The following is a 19,133-nucleotide window of genomic DNA, read 5'->3' as shown; positions in this document are numbered from 1 at the left end:
TAACAACGTGGGTTTCATAGCCTATATTAACCTTACATTCGTCTAACGTTTTCAGTACTGCATGCGAAGACGTTGAATATGAAGTTTACTATTACTGCTGCCTCCCCCATTTTTAACTAATATATATATAATACAAAGTCAATAAGAATGGCCGCTCCCACCATGGAGTACTCTGGTTCGTGGTTGTTCATTTTAACATCTTCTGAGATATACAGTGCGGCTGGAACACAGACGACCTGGAACGAGTCCGTCCATCGTGTCACATGACTTGGCTAGACAATTACGTGACATTTTGTTGATAAGGTTTCGAATGACAGCGGAGTGGGAATATACACTCATATTTAGTAGTTTATGTTCCCTGTAGTGTAATTTACTTTCCTTTAGTTCATTGTTTAACCCCCATCCAATTGGTGACAATACACTTTTTTTTGTGTGTGTAACGTTAGTTCGCCAATATACCCAAAGAAGAAGAATGTTGCTGGTAAATTAGCGTGTCGCTCCCAAATGGCTAGAAACGAGGAGAAACAACTGGGGAAATTAAACAGATTATGGCTTCAAAAAGAAAGAGATGGCAAGTGGCAATCAATCGTATTTCAATAGATTAAGTATTCCGTTTGTATTTTTAGCTACGCGTTAACGTGACTCTTTGCAGTGCTAGCAAACATTGTTAGTATTATCTAGCTAGCTAGTTAGACTTCCTATCAAGTTAATTTCGCTCTGGCAAGCTTGCTACTACTAGCCTATAGCTAGAAACACCCACTGCCTTAGCTATCAGCGATCTAGCCTGTTCTTAACAAGCTAGCTAGTTACATTATATATCTGGTCCACGATGTTATGTTCGGTTTGAGTGTTTAACGCCATGCAGCGTTCAAAAAAAAAATCCTCCTATTATCTTGCCTGGCCTTGTTGGTGTCTGAAAGTTGATTACATTCGATTTAGAACCAGACTGACTCCCGGGTATGAGCCATGTGACGTAATTAAGCATGAGCGGTAATTAGTAGGATTCAGTGTTTTCCCATGCAAAAGTGATTGCTTTTGATAAAAACACTTTATCGAGTTAAAAAATGTGAACATGTATGTAGGGAAATCAGTGGAATTAGAGTATGGGCATTCGTGACAGGGAGAAGCATTCATCCATGATTTATACAGGTAAGATAGTCTAACTAACTAAATTTTCAGATATTACACTTTTCAAATTTCGACAGAAAGTTGTTTTAATTTCAAGTTGAAGTGTACTGTTAGCACGCTAGCTAAAGTTACGTGTATGATCCTATTATTCGTATCTCAAAGCCATTTGCTTTGCTAGTTATAGCCTAATGTTGGCTAGCTAACATTGAACCTGGTTGGTTAGCTACCAGAATCATGCAGGGTAGTAACGTCATGAGTTGGGATTATGGTTCATTGTTTAGCTAGCTAGCTACCTACTTGTCTTAACAAAAGACTCCACTATGCAAGTGTAACCGATGTGAAATGGCTAGTTAGTTAGCGGTGGTGCGCGCTAATAGCGTTTCAATCAGTGACGGCACTCGCTCTGAGACTTGAAGTAGGGTTTCCCCTTGCGTTGCAAGGGCCACGGCTTTTGTGGCGCGATGGGTAACGATTCTTCGTGGGTATCATTTGTTGATGTGTGCAAGGGTCCCTGGTTCGAGCCCAGGTTGGGGCTAATTGAGGTAATATGTACATGTAGGTAGAGGTAAAGTGACTATACATGAAAAATAGAAAGTAGCAGCAGTGTAAAAATGGGGGGTGGGGTAGGAAGACCTAGATAGACGGACCTGCCATTAGAATGAATCTGATTTAAAAGGAATATTTTTCCCATACTTTTGTATCCTCTCCAGATGGCCCCTTTACACAGTGCATTCGGAAGGTATTCAGACCCCCTTCCCCTTTTCCACATTTTGTGACTTTACAGCCTTATTTAAACATATATTAAATATATATTTTTTACTCACCAATATACAGACCATAATGACAAAGCGAAAACATAACTTTTGTTTTGCAAATGTGTTAAAAGTAAAAAAAGAAACATACCTTATTTACATAAGTATTCAGGCGCTTTGCTTTGAGACTTGAAATTGAGCTCAGGTGCATCCTGTTTCCATTGATCATCCTTGATGTTTTAACAACCTGATGGGTGTCCACCTGTGGTAAATTCAATTGATTGGACATGATTTTGAAAGGCACACCCCTGTCTATGTAATGTCCCACAGTTGACAGTGCATGTCAGAGCAAAAAGCAAGCCATGAGGTCGAAGGAATTGTCCGTAGAGCTCCGCGACAGGATTGTGTCTAGGCACATGTCTGGGGAAGGGTACCAAATAATTTCTGCAGCATTGAAGGTCCCCCAAGAACACAGTGGCCTCCATAATTCCTAAATGGAAGAAGTTTGGAACCACCGCCCGGCCAAACTGAGCAATCGGGAGAAGGGCCTTGGTCAGGGTGGTGACCAAAACCAGATGGTCACTATGCACTCTGACAGAGTTCCAGAGGTCATCTATGGAGATGGGAGAACCTTCCAGAAGGACATCCATCTCTGCAGCACTCCACCAATCAGGCCTTTATGGTTGAGTGGCCAGACGGAAGCCACTCCTCAGTATAAGGCACATGACAGCCCGCTTGGAGTTCGCCAAAGGGCACCTAAAGGGCTCTCAGACCATGAGAAACAAAATGATCTTGTCTGATGAAAGCAAGATTGAATTCTTTGGCCTGAATGCCAAGCGTTACGTCTGGAGGAAAGCTGTCACAATCCCTACGGTGAAGCATGGTGGTGGCAGCATCATGCTGTGGGGATGTTTTTCAGCGGCAGGGACTGGGACACTAGTCAGGATCAAGGGAAAGATGAACGGAGCAAAGTACATAGAGATCCTTGATGAAAACGTGCTCCAGAGCGCTCAGGACTTCAGACTGGGGCGAAGGTTCACCTTCCAACAGGACAATGACATTATACACACAGCCAAGATAACGCAGGAGTTGCTTTGGCACAAGTCTCTGAATGTCCATGAGCGGCCCAGCCAGAGCCCGGACTTGAACCTGATCTCTGGAGAGACCTGGAAATAGCTGTGCATCAACGCTCCCCATCCAACCTGGCAGAGCTTGAGAGTATCTGCAGAGAAGAATGGGAGAAGGGAGAAACTCCCCAAATACAGGTGTGCCAAGCTTGTAGCGTCATACCCAAGAAGACGGGAGGCTATAATCGCTGCCGAAGGTGCTTCAACAAAGTACTGAGTAAAGGGTCTGAATACTTATGTAAATGTAATATTTCTTTTTTTATATATATATAGATTTGCACAAATGTCAAAAAGTTTGTCATTATGGGGTATTGTGTGTAGATTGAGGAAAATTTGTAATTTAATAAAGGACTAGATTATCTCAAATTTTTTAAATAATTATTTTTTTTCAACGTTATGAGTTCTTCCGTAAATTAAATGTGCCTTTTCACCGGAAGTTATTGGGGAGAACATTTTCTGAACGTAACGCGCCAATGAAAAAATTGGGTTTTTGGATATAAATATAAACTTGATCGAACAAAAAATGCATGTATTGTCTAACATGATGTCCTAGGAGTGTCATCTGATGAAGATTGTCAAAGGTTAGTGCTTCATTTTAGCTGTATATCTGGTTTTGTGATGGCTATCGTGCTTCTTTTTTTTTTTTTTTTTTTTGGTGATATGCTATGCTAAAATAATCGAATGTTTTGCTTTCACCATAAAGCCTTTTTGAAATCGGACAATGTGATTGGATTAACGAGTAGAGTATCTTTAAAATGCCGTATAATACTTGAATTTTAATTTTGAGATTATTTTGTTTTGAATTTCGCGCCGTGTTCTCTCACTGGTTGTTGCCCAACCAATCCCGTTAACGGGATTGTATCCCCATTAATCAATTTTAGAATGAGGCTGTAACCTAACAAAATGTGGAAAAAGTCAAGGGGTCTGACTACTTTCTGAATGCCATGTATGTCCTATAAGAATGGACCCATGGCTATTTGTACTCGGTGTCATCGGGAACAGGCCCTCACTTACTTTAATTGAGCACAGCTCAATCTTCGTGAAAGATTATCTTTGTGGCCCGCAAATGCATTCTCCTTCACTGGATAAAAGACCAGCCAACAAAAATAACCCAGTGGTATTGTGAGATCTTTAGTGTTAACACTGGAGAGAATGAATGCTATATTCAGGAACAAGTAATGAGATTTCTATACAATATGAGACCCCTTTTTGCTATCACTTCCCCCTAATCTTGCAGATACCCTAAGAAGTGTCAATATAACAATTATATGAATCTGTGTCAACTTGACGCTGGTCGCTTTCTTGTATAGAATAATTATTTTGTCGCTACAGCCTCACATTTTGCGACAGTCAAATTAATTGAGGCATGTAAGGAAAATTATTTTTTTCATTAAATTAATATGACAAATTTAAGAAATGGAAAAATTAAGAGCAGTGAACTGAAAGGGAATGTATAATTATATTTACATTTACATTTAAGTCATTTAGCAGATGCTCTTATCCAGAGCGACTTACAAAATGGTGCATTCACCTTATGATATCCAGTGGAACAACCACTTTACAATAGTGCATCTAAATATTTTAAGGGGGGGGTAGAAGGATTACTTTATCCTATCCTAGGTATTCCTTAAAGAGGTGGGGTTTCAGGTGTCTCCGGAAGGTGGTGATTGACTCCGCTGTCCTGGCGTCGTGAGGGAGCTTGTTCCACCATTGGGGTGCCAGAGCAGCGAACAGTTTTGACTGGGCTGAGCGGGAACTGTGCTTCCTCAGAGGTAGGGGGGCCAGCAGGCCAGTGGTGGATGAACGCAGTGCCCTTGTTTGGGTGTAGGGCCTGATCAGAGCCTGAAGGTATGGAGGTGCCGTTCCCTTCACAGCTCCGTAGGCAATCACCATGGTCTTGTAGCGGATGCGAGCTTCAACTGGAAGCCAGTGGAGAGAGCGGAGGAGCGGGGTGACGTGAGAGAACTTGGGAAGGTTGAACACCAGACGGGCTGCGGCGTTCTGGATGAGTTGTAGGGGTTTAATGGCACAGGCAGGGAGCCCAGCCAACAGCGAGTTGCAGTAATCCAGACGGGAGATGACAAGTGCCTGGATTAGGACCTGCGCCGCTTCCTGTGTGAGGCAGGGTCGTACTCTGCGAATGTTGTGGAGCATGAACCTACAGGATCGGGTCACCGCCTTGATGTTAGTGGAGAACGACAGGGTGTTGTCCAGGATCACGCCAAGGTTCTTAGCACTCTGGGAGGAGGACACAAGGGAGTTGTCAACCGTGATGGCGAGATCATGGAACGGGCAGTCCTTCCCCGGGAGGAAGAGCAGCTCCGTCTTGCCGAGGTTCAGCTTGAGCTGGTGATCCGTCATCCACACTGATATGTCTGACAGACATGCAGAGATGCGATTCGCCGCCTGGTTATCAGAAGGGGGAAAGGAGAAGATTAATTGTGTGTCGTCTGCATAGCAATGATAGGAGAGACCATGTGAGGATATGACAGAGCCAAGTGACTTGGTGTATAGCGAGAATAGGAGAGGGCCTAGAACAGAGCCCTGGGGGACACCAGTGGTGAGAGCGCATGGTGCGGAGACAGATTCTCGCCACGCCACCTGGTAGGAGCGACCTGTCAGGTAGGACGCAATCCAAGCGTGGGCCGCGCCGGAGATGCCCAACTCGGAGAGGGTGGAGAGGAGGATCTGATGGTTCACAGTATCAAAAGCAGCAGATGGGTCTAGAAGTATGAGAGCAGAGGAGAGAGAGTTAGCTTTAGCAGTGCGGAGAGCCTCCGTGACACAGAGAAGAGCAGTCTCAGTTGAATGCCCAGTCTTGAAACCTGACTGATTAGGATCAAGAAGGTCATTCTGAGAGAGATAGCAGGAGAGCTGGCCAAGGACGGCACGTTCAAGAGTTTTGGAGAGAAAAGAAAGAAGGTATTGTTTTGGTGTATGTTGGTTATGCAATGTTTTATGTTACCTTGTTTCATTTTGGAATTCAAATATATGTACATTCAGTACCAGTCAAAAGTTTGGGGACACCTACTCATTCCAGGGTTTCTCTTTATTTTTAATATTTTCTACATTGTAGAATAATGGTGAAGACATCAAAACTATGAAATAACACATGGAATCATGTGATGACCAAGAGAGATTCTTCAAAGTAGCCACCCTTTGATGACAGCTTTGCACACTCTTGGCATTCTCTCAACCAACTTCATGAGGTAGTCACCTGGAATGCATTTCAATTAACAGGTGTTCCTTCTTAAAAGTTAATTTGTGGAATTTCTTTCCTTAATGCGTTTTGAACTAATCAGTTGTCTTGTGACAAGGTAGGGGTGGTATACAGAAGATATCAAATCAAAGTTTATTTGTCACGTGCGCCGAATACAACAGGTGTAGACCTTACAGTGAAATGCTTACTTACAGGCTCTAACCAATAGTGCGAACAAAAAGGTTGTGTGTGTGTGTGTGTGTGGGTAAGTAAGTAAAGAAATAAAACAACAGTAAAAAGACATTTGAAAATAAGAGTAGCAAGGCTATATACAGACACCGTTTAGTCAGGCTTATTGAGGTAGTATGTACATGTGGGTATGGTTAAAGTGACTATGCATATATGATGAACAGAGAGTAGCAGTAGCATAAAAAGGGGTTGGCGGGTGGTGGGACACAATGCAGATAGCCCGGTTAGCCAATGTGTGGGAGCACTGGTTGGTCGGGACAATTGAGGTAGTATGTACATGAATGTATAGTTAAAAGTGACTATGCATATAAGATAAACAGAGAGTAGTGGGGGAGGGCATACAATGCAAATAGTCTGGGTAACCATTTGGTTACCTGTTCAGGAGTCTTATGGCTTGGGGGTAAAAACTGTTGAGAAGCCTTTTTGTCCTAGACTTGGTACTCCGGTACCGCTTGCCATGCGGCAGTAGAGAGAACAGTCTATGACTGGGGTGGCTGGGGTCTTTGACAATTTTCCGGGCCTTCCTCTGACACCGCCTGGTGTAGAGGTCCTGGATGGCAGGCAGCTTTGCCCCAGTGATGTACTGGGCCGTACGCACTACCCTCTGAAGTGCCTTGTGGTCGGAGGCCGAGCAATTGCCGTACCAGGCAGTGATGCAACCGGTCAGGATGCTCTCGATGTTGCAGCTGTAGAACCTTTTGAGGATCTCAGGACCCATGCCAAATCTTTTTAGTTTCCTGAGGGGAATAGGCTTTGTCGTGCCCTCTTCACGACTGTCTTTGTGTGTTTGGACCATTCTAATATGTTGTTGATGTGGACACCAAGGAATTTGAAGCTCTCAACCTGCTCCACTACAGCCCCGTCGATGAAAATGGGGACGTGCTCAGTGCTCCTTTTCCTGTAGTCCACAATCATCTCCTTAGTCTTGGTTACGTTGAGGGATAGGTTGTTATTCTGGCACCACCCGGCCAGGTCTCTGACCTCCTCCCTATAGGCTGTCTCGTCGTTGTCGGTGATCAGGCCTACCACTCTTGTGTCGTCAGCAAACTTAATGATGGTGTTGGAGTCGTGCCTGGCCATGCAGTCGTGGGTGAACAGGGAGTGCAGGAGGGGACTGAGCACGCACCCCTGGGGAGCACCAGTGTTGAGGATCAGCGTGGCAGATGTTGCTACCTACCCTCACCACCTGGGGGTGGCCCGTCAGGAAGTCCAGGATCCAGTTACAGAGGGAGGTGTTTAGTCCCAGGTTCCTTAGCTTAGTGATGAGCTTTGAGGGTACTATGGTGTTGAACGCTGAGCTGTATCCCTATTTGGTAAAAGACCAAGTCTATATTATGGCAAGAACAGCTTAAATAAGCGAAGAGAAACGACAGTACATCATTACTTTAAGACATGAAGGTCAGTCAATACGGAACATTTCAAGAACTTTGAAAGTTTCAATTGCAGTCGCAAAAACCATCAAGCGCTATGATGAAGCTGGCTCTCATGAGGACCGCCACAGGAAAGGAAGAGCCAGAGTTAACTCTGCTGCAGAGGATAAGTTCATTAGAGTTAACTGCACCTCAGATTTCAGCCCAAATAAATGCTTCAGAGTTCAAGTAACAGACATATCTCAACATCAATTGTTCAGAGGAGACTGCGTGAATCAGGCCTTCATGGTCAAATTGCTGCAAAGAAACCACTACTTAAGGACACCAATAAGAAAAGGAGACTTGCTTGGGACAAGAAACACAAGCAATAGACATTAGACCGGTGGAAATCTGTCCTTTGGTCTGATAAATTCAAATTTGAGATTTTTGGTTCCAACTGCCATGTCTTTGTGAGACGCAGAGGTGAATGGATGATCTCCGCATTTGTGGTTCCCACCGTGACTCATGGAGGAGGAGATGTGATGGTGTGGGGGTGCTTTCTGGTGACACTGTCAGTGATTTATTTAGAATTCAAGGCACACTTAACCAGCATGGCTACCACAGCTTTCTGCAGCAATACGCCATCCTATCTGGTTTGCTCTTAGTGGGACTATCATTTGTTTTTCAACAGGACAATGACCCAACACACCTCCAGGCTGTGTAAGGACTATTTGACCAAGGAGAGTGATGGAGTGCTGCATCAGATGACTTGGCCTCCACAATCACCCAACCTCAACCCAATTGAGATAGTTTGGGATTAGTTGGACTGCAGAGTGAAGGAAAAGCAGCCAACAAGTGCTCAGCATATGTGGGGACTCCTTCAAAACTGTTGGAAAAGCTTTCTTCATGAAGCTTGTTGAGAGAATGCCAAGAGTTTTCAAAGCTGTCATCAAGGCAAATGGTGGCAACTTTGAATAATCTTTTACACTTTTTTGCTTACAACATCATTCCATTTGTGTTATTTCATAGTTTTGATGTCTTCACTATTATTCTACAATGTAGAAAATAGTAAAAAATAAAGAAAAACCCTTGAATGAGTAGGTGTCTAAACTTTTGACTGCTACTGTATGTAAAATCTGTTCACAATGTTGACCTGAAATAAGGAAAATTAAATAATAATATATGTATCTAAAAATATATATTTGACCTTGAGCGAATCGATGTAGTCGTAACTGAATTCCACAAAGCCTGGTCCCTGCTCAACTCCGTTGGTTGAGTTCATCAGAAACTTCCTTCACCATGGAGTTTAGTCAGCTATATGAAGAGTTACACGTGAAGATGCAGCAGGGCGTTGAAGAAGGCTTAAGCTGCAAGTAACGCCTTGGACCAGAGCTAGCTACAGATCGATCTTGGGTGGAGAGACTTTTGTTACAGCTGTTTGTTCAGAACCTAACAGAGTAAACTCACGGACGACTAGAAAAAGCTCAAACCAAGTTTGTTCACCCCACTGGGTCATACAGCTGTAAAAGACTAAGCATGATTACACAAGCACATATTTATTACCTCCTACTATTTGGGGTCAACTAATTACACATCTAGACAGCCAATACATCTTTGTTGTTAGGCAGGAACTTAATTAGTTATTTTCACTGATGTAGTCATGGCCCTGCCTGATGCTAGAACCTTTGAAAGTGTATGCGTATGAAATTGGACTGTTTCTTCTCACTTCATCTGACCTGACCTCGGACCGAATTCCTCGCTCCTCCCTAATCCGCCACTGTCCTACTTTATCATTGACTGAAACCAGACTGTTCTCCTTTACCTCCCTTTTTTAGGAGCCTTGATATTCAGCAATAACATGTTTGACAGAATGTGACTTTCCATACACCACGTTCCTATACATCCTTCATTGACCCCAACCTATACCTTCCTTATACTTGTAAAGTAATCAATAAGTTCTAGTATGGTAACATGAGTAAGTATATTTAAAGCTAGAACCCAACACCTTTCAACTTATTCAGATCTGGGTGATCAGTTGAATCCTGTGTGTTATGCAGGGCTTGAATAAAAGCCTGTGTTGGACATTACTGTAATGTGTAGCTAAATGTAATTCCTTCTCTGTGCCCTGAAACAGAGGGCCGTATCAAAGATGTCCATGAACCTAGACCCAAACTGGTGAGTTCTCCTACACATTTCATCTGATTGACAGTAATTCACACATGCTCTATTGGGGATAAATATGACTTGCACTTACGATCTGATATGTTTTTTTTCCCTCCACAGTCAACACTCAGTTCAGCCTCATCCATTAAAAAGTGGATCCCAAGCATCAAGAATGAAATCGAGTATTATCTGCAGGTAGGCTTGTGAAGTGTGTGTGTGTGTGTGTGTGTGTGTGTGTGTGTGTGTGTGTGAAGAAAGGATACCCGAACTGAAGTTTCATGTTAAAGTGAGTATGGCACACTTTATTTTTTTCTCCTCTCTCTCAGCAGTCCCAGTTGTCTCACTACCCTGAGAGGAAGATAGCAGAGTTCCAGCTGAGCATCCAGGGGCTGGAGAAAGAGTATAAACGCTTCATCTATAAACTGAAAGCCCTGGACCCGACCTGTAAACACCAGCCCTGGACACCTAGAGCATACACCAAGAGGAGTGCAGACACACACATCTCCCACAACACCGGTCAGTTTGTTGTCTTACCTCTAACATAAACAATCAGCTTTCATATGCTATATGGGTTGTCTTCTATTAAGAAGAGAGGTTCCCAATTAGTTTTTTAAAATGACCATAGTCATAACCAACCTAAAATATATTGTGGCCCTAAAAAATACCAAACCTATGTTACAGTCAGGTTCCCGTCTCTAGACTTGATACCAAATATATCTGGCATGACTAACATTTTGAGAAACTCTGGTCTAGAGAAAGGAAATACTTTATTTTTAAAGGTAATTCCTGGTTTCTCTCATCTGTAGCCAAGAAACCATGCGGTCTCCAGTCATGTGATATGAGCAGGCCGGTGGGTGGATCACAGAGTAACTGGGTCGTTGAAAGATCAGGAAGTGAAGCAACCTCAGCCTCTGAGAACAATGTACACTTCCACCAATCAGGGACTTTCCTCAGCCCATTTCCAGTTGACCTGACTAATCCCAGCCCAGAGTCCACCAATCCAGATCAGGACCAGCCCCTGACCTTTGATCGCACCCGTCTGGCGGTGGTTCTAGCAGGGTCCAGAGGCCCATTACAACCAGGGTCGTCTCACACTCAGAGTATGGCCAGGGTGCTGCTCTCTGGGCTACCCAACCTCCACAGCTCTCCACTGGGAAGGGCCATTGCTGCACAGGACAGAGACAATACAGGGGGAGAGAGACTAGACAGCACAGGAGCAGGAGGAGCCCATAGCATCGTTAATGATGAAAAGAGCACAGGGCATGTACTGGGACTAGGCTGCTACTCCTCCTCAGACGATGAAGACAACACATGACAAGGCTTTGTTATTAGCACTGGATCTCTGATCACTACTCAGAACTCAATCTGCCATTCATGGACATCCCATGCTCCAGTACTTGTCCATTTTACCGTGAACTCCAATCAGCTGTTGTGAACCACAGGTTCTTTCTTTTCTTATTGTACATTATGTAGATACACAATAAAAATGGCAATGATACAATGTACTTCAAGGGCTTTTATTTTTCTTGAGAAACAAACGTGACCCAACAGACAGACCCTTCTGAGATTATGGTGCTGAATTCTACTTTAGAAGTAATATAAGAACCAATAATAATTAGTAGGACAGACTTTCACTCCATTCTGATTTGTTTGATTAGAACATGAAACAATAAGTGCAACAGATGATCTGCTAAGGTGATGACGAGAATAGGATGTCTATATTTCATGGTAACATTAGCTGTCACTCTCAGGTTGCAGCTCTGTCTCTGTTGCATAATCAGTCTCCCCCAATACCATCCAGTTTAACAGGGTTTGGCTCTGTTGTCTAGTTCCAACCAGTTTTGGTGTCTTACCTCTAACATAAACAATCAGCTTTCATATGCTATATGGGTTGTCTTCTATTAAGAAGAGAGGTTCCCAATTTGTTTTGTAATATGACCTAGTCATAACCAACCTAAATGTATTGTGGCCCACAAAACCAAACCAATATTTCAGCCAGGTTCCTGTCTTTAGCCTTGACTCCAAAAATATCAGCCATGGTCTAGAGAATGGACAAATATACAATTCTTGGTTTCAGTGTTATGTCAGGGGAGTTTCTCACTTATGACGTGTACTGTATCTCTCATCTGTATCCAAAAAAACACGCAGTCTCCAGTCGTGATCTGAGCAGTCCGGTGGGTAGAGTAGAGAGTAACTGGGTTGTTGAAAGAACAGGAAGTGATGCAACCTCAGCCTCTGAGAACTATGGACACCTTCACCAATCAGGGACCTTCAGCTCATTTCCAGTTGAGCTGACCAATCCAATCCCAGCCTAGCAGTCTCAGTCCACTAATCCGGATCAGGACCAGCCTCTGACCTTTAATCGTACACGTCTGGCAGTGGCTCTAGTTTGGCCCAGAGGTCCAGTACAACCAGAGTCATCTCACACTCAGAGCCAGGGGCGTAGGCACATGTGGGCCTGGGTGGGTGAGTGCAGTGCCACCCACTGGGGAGCCAGGCCCACCCAATCAGATTGAGCAAACGGGACATTTGTAATTACCTAAGCACAGTACTTGATTTTGGTAGGAGCTAACTGGAACTGAGTACCGGCTCCTAAAATGTTCTTCTGCTTTAGTTCCTGCACCTCCTGTAGAATACTAGCTCAGGAGTTCCTGCCCTTCAATATAAACATACCGGCACCCAAAATGAGTAACAGCACCAATTTCAGTCCAAGTCAAGCACTGCAAAAATGTATACTGACCAAAAATATAAACGCAATGATTTTACTGAGTTACAGTTCATATAGGGAAGTCAGTCAATTGAAATAAATGAATTAGGCCCTAATCTATGGATTTCACTTGACTGGGCAAGGGCACAGACATGGGTAGGCCTGGTAGGGCATAGGCCCACAACTGCAAATTAGTTTTTCCCCATAAAGGGGCTTTTCTCCTCAGTTTCATCAGCTGTCCAGATGGCCGGTCTCAGATGATCCTGCAGGTGAAGAAGCCAGATGTGGAGGTCCTGGGCTGGCGTAGTTACACGTGGTCTGTGGTTGTGAGGCTGGTTGGACATACTTCCAAATTCTCTACGACGTTGGAGGCAGTTTATGGTAGAGAATTGAACATTAAATTATCTGGTAGCAGCTCTGGTGGACATTCCTGCAGTCAGCATGCCAAGTACTCGCTCACTCAACTTGAGACATCTGTGGCGTTGTGTTGTGTGACAACTGCACAATTTAGTGGCCTTTTATTGTCCCCAGCACAAGATGCACCTGTGTAATGATCATGCTGTTTAATCAGATTCTTGATATGCCACACCTGTCAAGTGGATGGATTATCTTGGCAAAGGAGAAATGCTCTCTAACAGGGTGTAAACAAATTTGTGCACAACATTTGAGAGACATTTCTGGGATCTTTTATTTCAGCTCATGAATTATGCAAAGCTGTCATCAAGGCAAAGGGTGGCTACTTTGAAGAATCTAAAATATATTTTGATTTGTTTTAACGCTTTTGGTTACTACATGATTCCGTATGTTGTGGCAAAGAAGGGGGTCGAGTGATGAATGGCAGATATGTGAGGGCAGAACTAATAAACGGGCTCCGCCCGATCACTAAAATGGCCACCCCGATCAGAACTACAGATCACAAAATGGCCGACTGCCAAAACTACAATTCCCAGAAGCAAGGGGAACCCTCAGAAGGTGGAGCCGACCCACAGATAAAGGGTCAAGAAAAACCAGGAAGAGAGAGAGGGGGCAGGAAGGATCTATGAACCATAGAGAAAGAGACAATCTACATTGGCTGGATTTACCGTGTACGAGCTGGACTGTTTTGGACTTACCTGTTGGCGTTTAGACCTGGACCTACCGAGAACCAGATTTGTGTACCGAACCCTGCTATCCTTGACCTTGCCTGGGTGGACCAGGACAGAGAAACAAACACACAGGTACTGTCATGTTCGAAATAACTTTCATTCTGGGCTGACTTTTGTGACAGTTTCCCACTTAATTTGTGACAAACGCTCCTAACTTTGAAGAGGTTTGCCACAATGTGTTATTTCATAGTTTTGATGTGTTCACTATTATTCTACAATGTAAAAAATTAAGAAAAACCCTTGAATGAGTAGGTGTTAACAAACTTTTGACTGTTACTGTATATTTCAAATCAAAATGTTATTGGTCACACACATGGTTAGCAGATGTTAATGCGAGTGTAGCGAAATTCCTGTGCTTCTAGTTCCGACCGTGCAGTAATATCTAACAGTAATCTAACAATTTCACAACAACTACCCCCGCCCCCCCGTGCAACTGGGTCCTAGACTTCCTGATGGGCCGCCTCCAGGTGGTGAGGGTAGGAAACAACACCTCCACCCCGCTGATCCTTAACACTGGGGCACCACAAGGGTGCGTTCTCAGCCCTCTCCTGTACTCCCTGTTCACCCATGACTGCGTGGCCATGCACGCCTCCAACTCAATCAGCAAGTTTGCAGACGACACTCGTGATCGTGGACTTCAGGAAACAGCAGAGGGAGCACCCCCCTATCCACATCGACGGGACAGTTTGGAGAAGGTGGAAAGTTTTAAGTTCCTCGGCGTACACATCACGGACAAACTGAAATGGTCCACCCACACAGACAGCGTGGTGAAGAAGGCACAACAGCGCCTCTTCAACCTCAGGAGCCTGAAGAAATTTGTCTCGGCACCGAAAACACTCACAAACTTTTACAGATGCACAATCGAGAGCATCCTGTCGGGCTGTATCACCGCCTGGTACGGCAACTGCTCCGCCCACAATCGTAAGGCTCTCCAGAGGGTAGTGAGGTCTGCACAACGCATCATCGGGGGTAAACTACCTGCCCTCCAGGATACCTACACCACCTGATGTCACAGGAAGGCCAAAAAGATCATCAAGGACAACAACCACCTGAGCCGGGCAATAAGGTACGAGGGTGTGTGATATATGGCCAATATACCACGGCTAAGGGCTGTTCTAATGCATGTTGCAACGTGGAGTGCCTGGACACATGTATATTGGCCATATACCACAAACCCCTGAGGTGTCTTATTGCTATTATAAACTGGTTACAAATATATGTTCCATTGCCATACTGACTGGCAACATTCTTATCCGTTGCTTGCTAGCTAGCCAACTACAGCTAACTTATAGTCACGTCAAAAAGTGCAGCCAAATTAACAGCAAAGTAGATGCATTTGCATTTTTTAAGCAGTTTTCTAGTTACATTTATTTGGATACATCCATAACAATGAGCTAATGAGGTGCAATTTCACCTGGCATAGATAATTTGCTCACACATTAGGGCACTGTTGTTCAGAGGAGCTATCCATCAACACAGCTAACACAATCACTTCAAACCAAAGCTGGAAAGACTGCAAACTAGCTTCGTTTCGTTTGACCTTTTTTCAATTGGCCTGAATGCCAAGCATCACGTCTGGAGGAAACCCGGGCACCATCCCTACGTGGAAGCATGGTGGTGGCAGCATCATACTGTGGGGAGGTTTTTCAGCGGCAGGGACTGGGACACTAGTCAGGATCGAGGTAAAGATCAACAGAGCAAAGTACAGAGAGATCCTTGATTAAAACCTGCTCCAGGGCGCTCAGGATCTCAGACTGGACCGAAGGTTCACCTTCCAACAGGACAACGACCCTAAGCACACAGCCAAGACAACGCAGGAGTGGCTTTGGAACAAGTCTCTGAAGGTCCTTGAGTGGCCCAGCCAGAGCCCGGACTTGAACCCGATCGAACACATCTCTGGAGAGACTTGAAGATAGCTGTGCAGCAACGCTCCCCATCCAACCTGACAGAGCTTGAGAGGATCTACAGAGAATAATGGTATAAACTCCCTAAATACAGGTGTGCCAAGCTTGCAGCGTCATACCCAAGAAGACTCAAGCCTGAAATTGCTGCCGAAGGTGGTTCAACAAAGTACTGAGTAAAGGGTCTGAATACTTATGTAAATGTGATATTTCCGTACATTCTTTTATACATTTGCAAAAATTTCAAAAAAAATGATTTTGCTTTGTCAGTATGAGGTATTGTGTGTTGATTGATTAGGGGGGTAAACAAATCCATTTTAGAATAAGGCTGTAATGTAACAAAATGTGGAAAAGGTCATGTGGTCTGAATACTTTCTGAATGCATTGTATCGCTATAAAAATTATGCCAGCTGAAACATGATTTAGACTGGCTGAGAAATGCCGCCTGCCTGTTTGTCTCATCCTGACTCCTGACACGTTCATTACTATGGGACCGCTGGAGATCGAATTTGAATATTGAAACAATGTTGCAAATGTCGGAGAGACAGACAGCAAGGTTTATACAAATCTCCTCTGTTGAAAACTAAATGTTAGTCTAAAAGAAATGTGAGATAATGTCTAGATGCTTTTTATAGTGGAGATCAAGTTTATAAATTGCTTGGCTGGGCTGATGAGACACTGGATTGCGCAGTCAGATGGAACAGAGTAAATAGGCATTTTAACTTCATAGATTTAGCCGTTGGTAACTTGTGGAATAGACACCTGCTGGAATGCATTTTTAACCAGTCAGCGTAAATATATTTATACCATGGCATTGTTGAATACTCCTTTCTGATTGGCTTGAAGGGCATTCTAGATTGTGCACTGTAGAATTCAATGGCTATAGTACATTTTTACGTTTTGGCTGAGCTGCTTTTTAAAGCAAAAGTCGAATTGATAACATTATTGTTGTTGAATTTGATTTTCAGAATAGCAAGCTAGGACTTATGGTTTGGTTAGCTAAACTAGCAAGTCTATTTGTTTGGTTACCACAGCAACTACTGTAGATATCTAGTAAGATTACTATCTACTTCAGTGGCCGTTGAACACATTTCTACCAGCAAATAAACACATTTCTACTGGCAAATGTGTTAAATTATAGCCATGGTATAAAAGGGATAATCAACTCAGGGCTCTGTGTTCTCTGGAAAATAATGCAATTCTGTGAAAGGTCAGTTCCACTCCTCTAGCGCATCGTGCAACACACCTTCCACGTCATTTGTTATATTCCATAGAACACATAGCTCCTTATTGATTATCCCTTACATATACCCAGTGAAAGCAAAGAACCTTGAGGGTTCTATCCCTACCCCAGAGTGTAACAGGGATTTTAGAAATCAATAGCTAACAAAAGTTAGCCCAGTCACATCAAACTCTGAAATGACAGCTAACATTCCCTTTTAATTTGTTTTAGCTGTTTTCCATTTACATGTATATCCATATCATGCTGCTGCATGATTTCGCCTGTTCAGAAAAATGGCTAGCTAACGTCTGACACTGTTAACTCTCTATGGCATGAGGAAGATCGAATTGTTGCTGAGGTCTCAGTGGCAAACAGCTAGGTTCATACAAACCTGTGCTGTTGCAAACTAAATGCTCCATGGAAGCAAGAGTAAAGAATGGGTTTAATAAAAGCATACACTCGTCCTCCAGATGTGACGCTTGGCATTCAGGCCAAAGAGTTCAATCTTGGTTTTATCAGACCAGAGAATCTTGTTTCTCATGGTCTGAGAGTCTTTAGGTGCCTTTTGGCAAATTCCAAGCGAGCTGTCATGTGCCTTTTACTGAGGAGTGTCTTCCATCTGACCACTCTACCATAAAGGCCTGATTGGTAGAGAGCTGCAGAGATGGGAGAACCTTCCAGAAGGACAACTATCTAAACAGAGGATTCTGGAGCTCTATCAGAGTGACCATTGGGTTCTTGGTCACCTCCCTGACCAAGGCCCTTCTCCCCTGATTTCTCAGTTTGGCCGGGAGGCCAGCTCTAGGAAGAGTCTTGGTGGTTCCTAACTTCTTCCATTTAAAAATGATGGAGGCCACAGTGTTCTTGGAGACCTTCAATGCTGCAGACATTTTTTGGTACCCTTCCCCAGATCTGTGCCTCAACAAAATCCTGTCTTGGAGCTCTACAGACAATTCCTTCGACCTCATGGCTCGTTTCTTTTCTCTAACATGCACTGTCAACTGTGGGACCTTATATAGACAGGTGTGTGCCTTTCCAAATCATGTCCAAACAATTAAATGTACGACTGGTGGACTCAAATCAAGTTGTAGAAGGATGATCAATGGAAACAGGATGCACCCGATCTCAATTTCGAGTCTCAAAGCAAAGGGTCTGAATACTTATGTAAATAAGGTATTTATGTTTTTTTATTTTTAATACATTTGCAAATATTTCAAAAAATCTGTTTTTGCTTCGTCATTACGGGGCATTGTGTGTAGATTGAGGAAAAACATTTATGTAATCCATTTTAGAATAAGGCTGTAAAGTAACAAAATGTGGAAAAAGTCAAGGGGACTGAATACTTTCCGAATTAACTGTATATAGAACCTTTTGGATCTCTCAATTCAAAATGTTAACATCTTATGGATACATGGGACGGTAGCGTCCCACATGGCCAACATCCGGTGAAATTGCAGAGCGTGAAATTCAAAAATTCAAAATTCATATATTTAACATTCTTGAAAATATGTGTTATACATCAAAATAAAGCTTAACTTCTTGTTAATCCAGCCAAGGTGTCAGATTTCAAAAAGGCTTTACGGTGAAAGCAAACCATGTGATTATCTGAGGACAGCACCCAGCACACACATGCATAACAAATCATTCGCAACCAGGGAGTTGCGACACGAAAGTCAGAAATAGCGATATAATATATGCCTTACCTTTGAAGATCCTCTTCAGTTGGCACTCCAAAAGGTCCCAGTTACATTACAAATGGTCCTTTTGTTCGATAAAGTCCTTCTTTATATCCATAAAAACTCAGTTTAGCATTGGCGCGCTTCAGTCAATAATCCACTCGGTTTCCCTCCTTCAAAATGCATACAAAATGAATCTCAAACGTTACCAATAAACTTATCCAAACAAGTCAATCAACGTTTATAATCAAACCTTAGGTACCCTAATACGCAAATAACGATACAATTTAAGACGGAGAATCGTTATTGTCTTTACCAGAGAAAAATACCAAAGAACGCGCTCTCATTCACGCGCTTGGAAACACTACAGCCAAAATGGGAGCCACCTAGAAAAACTACAATTTCTGACTCATTTTTCCAAAAACCAGCCTGGAACTCTTTCTAAAGACTGTTGCCATCTAGTGGAAGCCCTAGGAACTGCAATCGGGCATGATATCGCCCTATTATAAAAGTGC

The 19,133-nt window shown here is 43.4% G+C and overlaps 1 protein-coding gene across 3 annotated transcripts; it reads left to right on the top strand.

Annotated features, from left to right (window-relative positions):
- Window positions 1-258: 258 nt before the first annotated feature.
- On the top strand, window positions 259-11,472 carry si:dkey-86e18.1 (uncharacterized). 3 transcript variants are annotated; one of them, XM_014216825.2, is made up of 5 exons: window positions 259-571; window positions 9,939-9,979; window positions 10,088-10,162; window positions 10,297-10,483; window positions 10,774-11,472. In XM_014216825.2, the coding sequence occupies exons 1-5, from the start codon at window positions 505-507 to the stop codon at window positions 11,280-11,282; spliced, it is 879 nt and encodes a 292-aa protein (XP_014072300.1). In that variant the 5' UTR covers window positions 259-504; the 3' UTR covers window positions 11,283-11,472. The 3 variants fall into 3 exon arrangements, with proteins under 3 accessions (XP_014072300.1, XP_014072299.1, XP_014072302.1); XM_014216824.2 differs by having other exon boundaries at window positions 10,294-10,483; XM_014216827.2 differs by lacking the exon at window positions 259-571 and adding an exon at window positions 582-1,149 and having other exon boundaries at window positions 10,294-10,483.
- Window positions 11,473-19,133: the final 7,661 nt, after the last annotated feature.

This window comes from Salmo salar, chromosome ssa10 (genome assembly GCF_905237065.1).
Source record: "Salmo salar chromosome ssa10, Ssal_v3.1, whole genome shotgun sequence".
In the NCBI taxonomy this organism is placed as follows: domain Eukaryota; kingdom Metazoa; phylum Chordata; class Actinopteri; order Salmoniformes; family Salmonidae; genus Salmo; species Salmo salar.
Note: the sequence above shows the minus strand (reverse complement) of the source record. Positions and strands in the feature narration are given on the sequence as shown.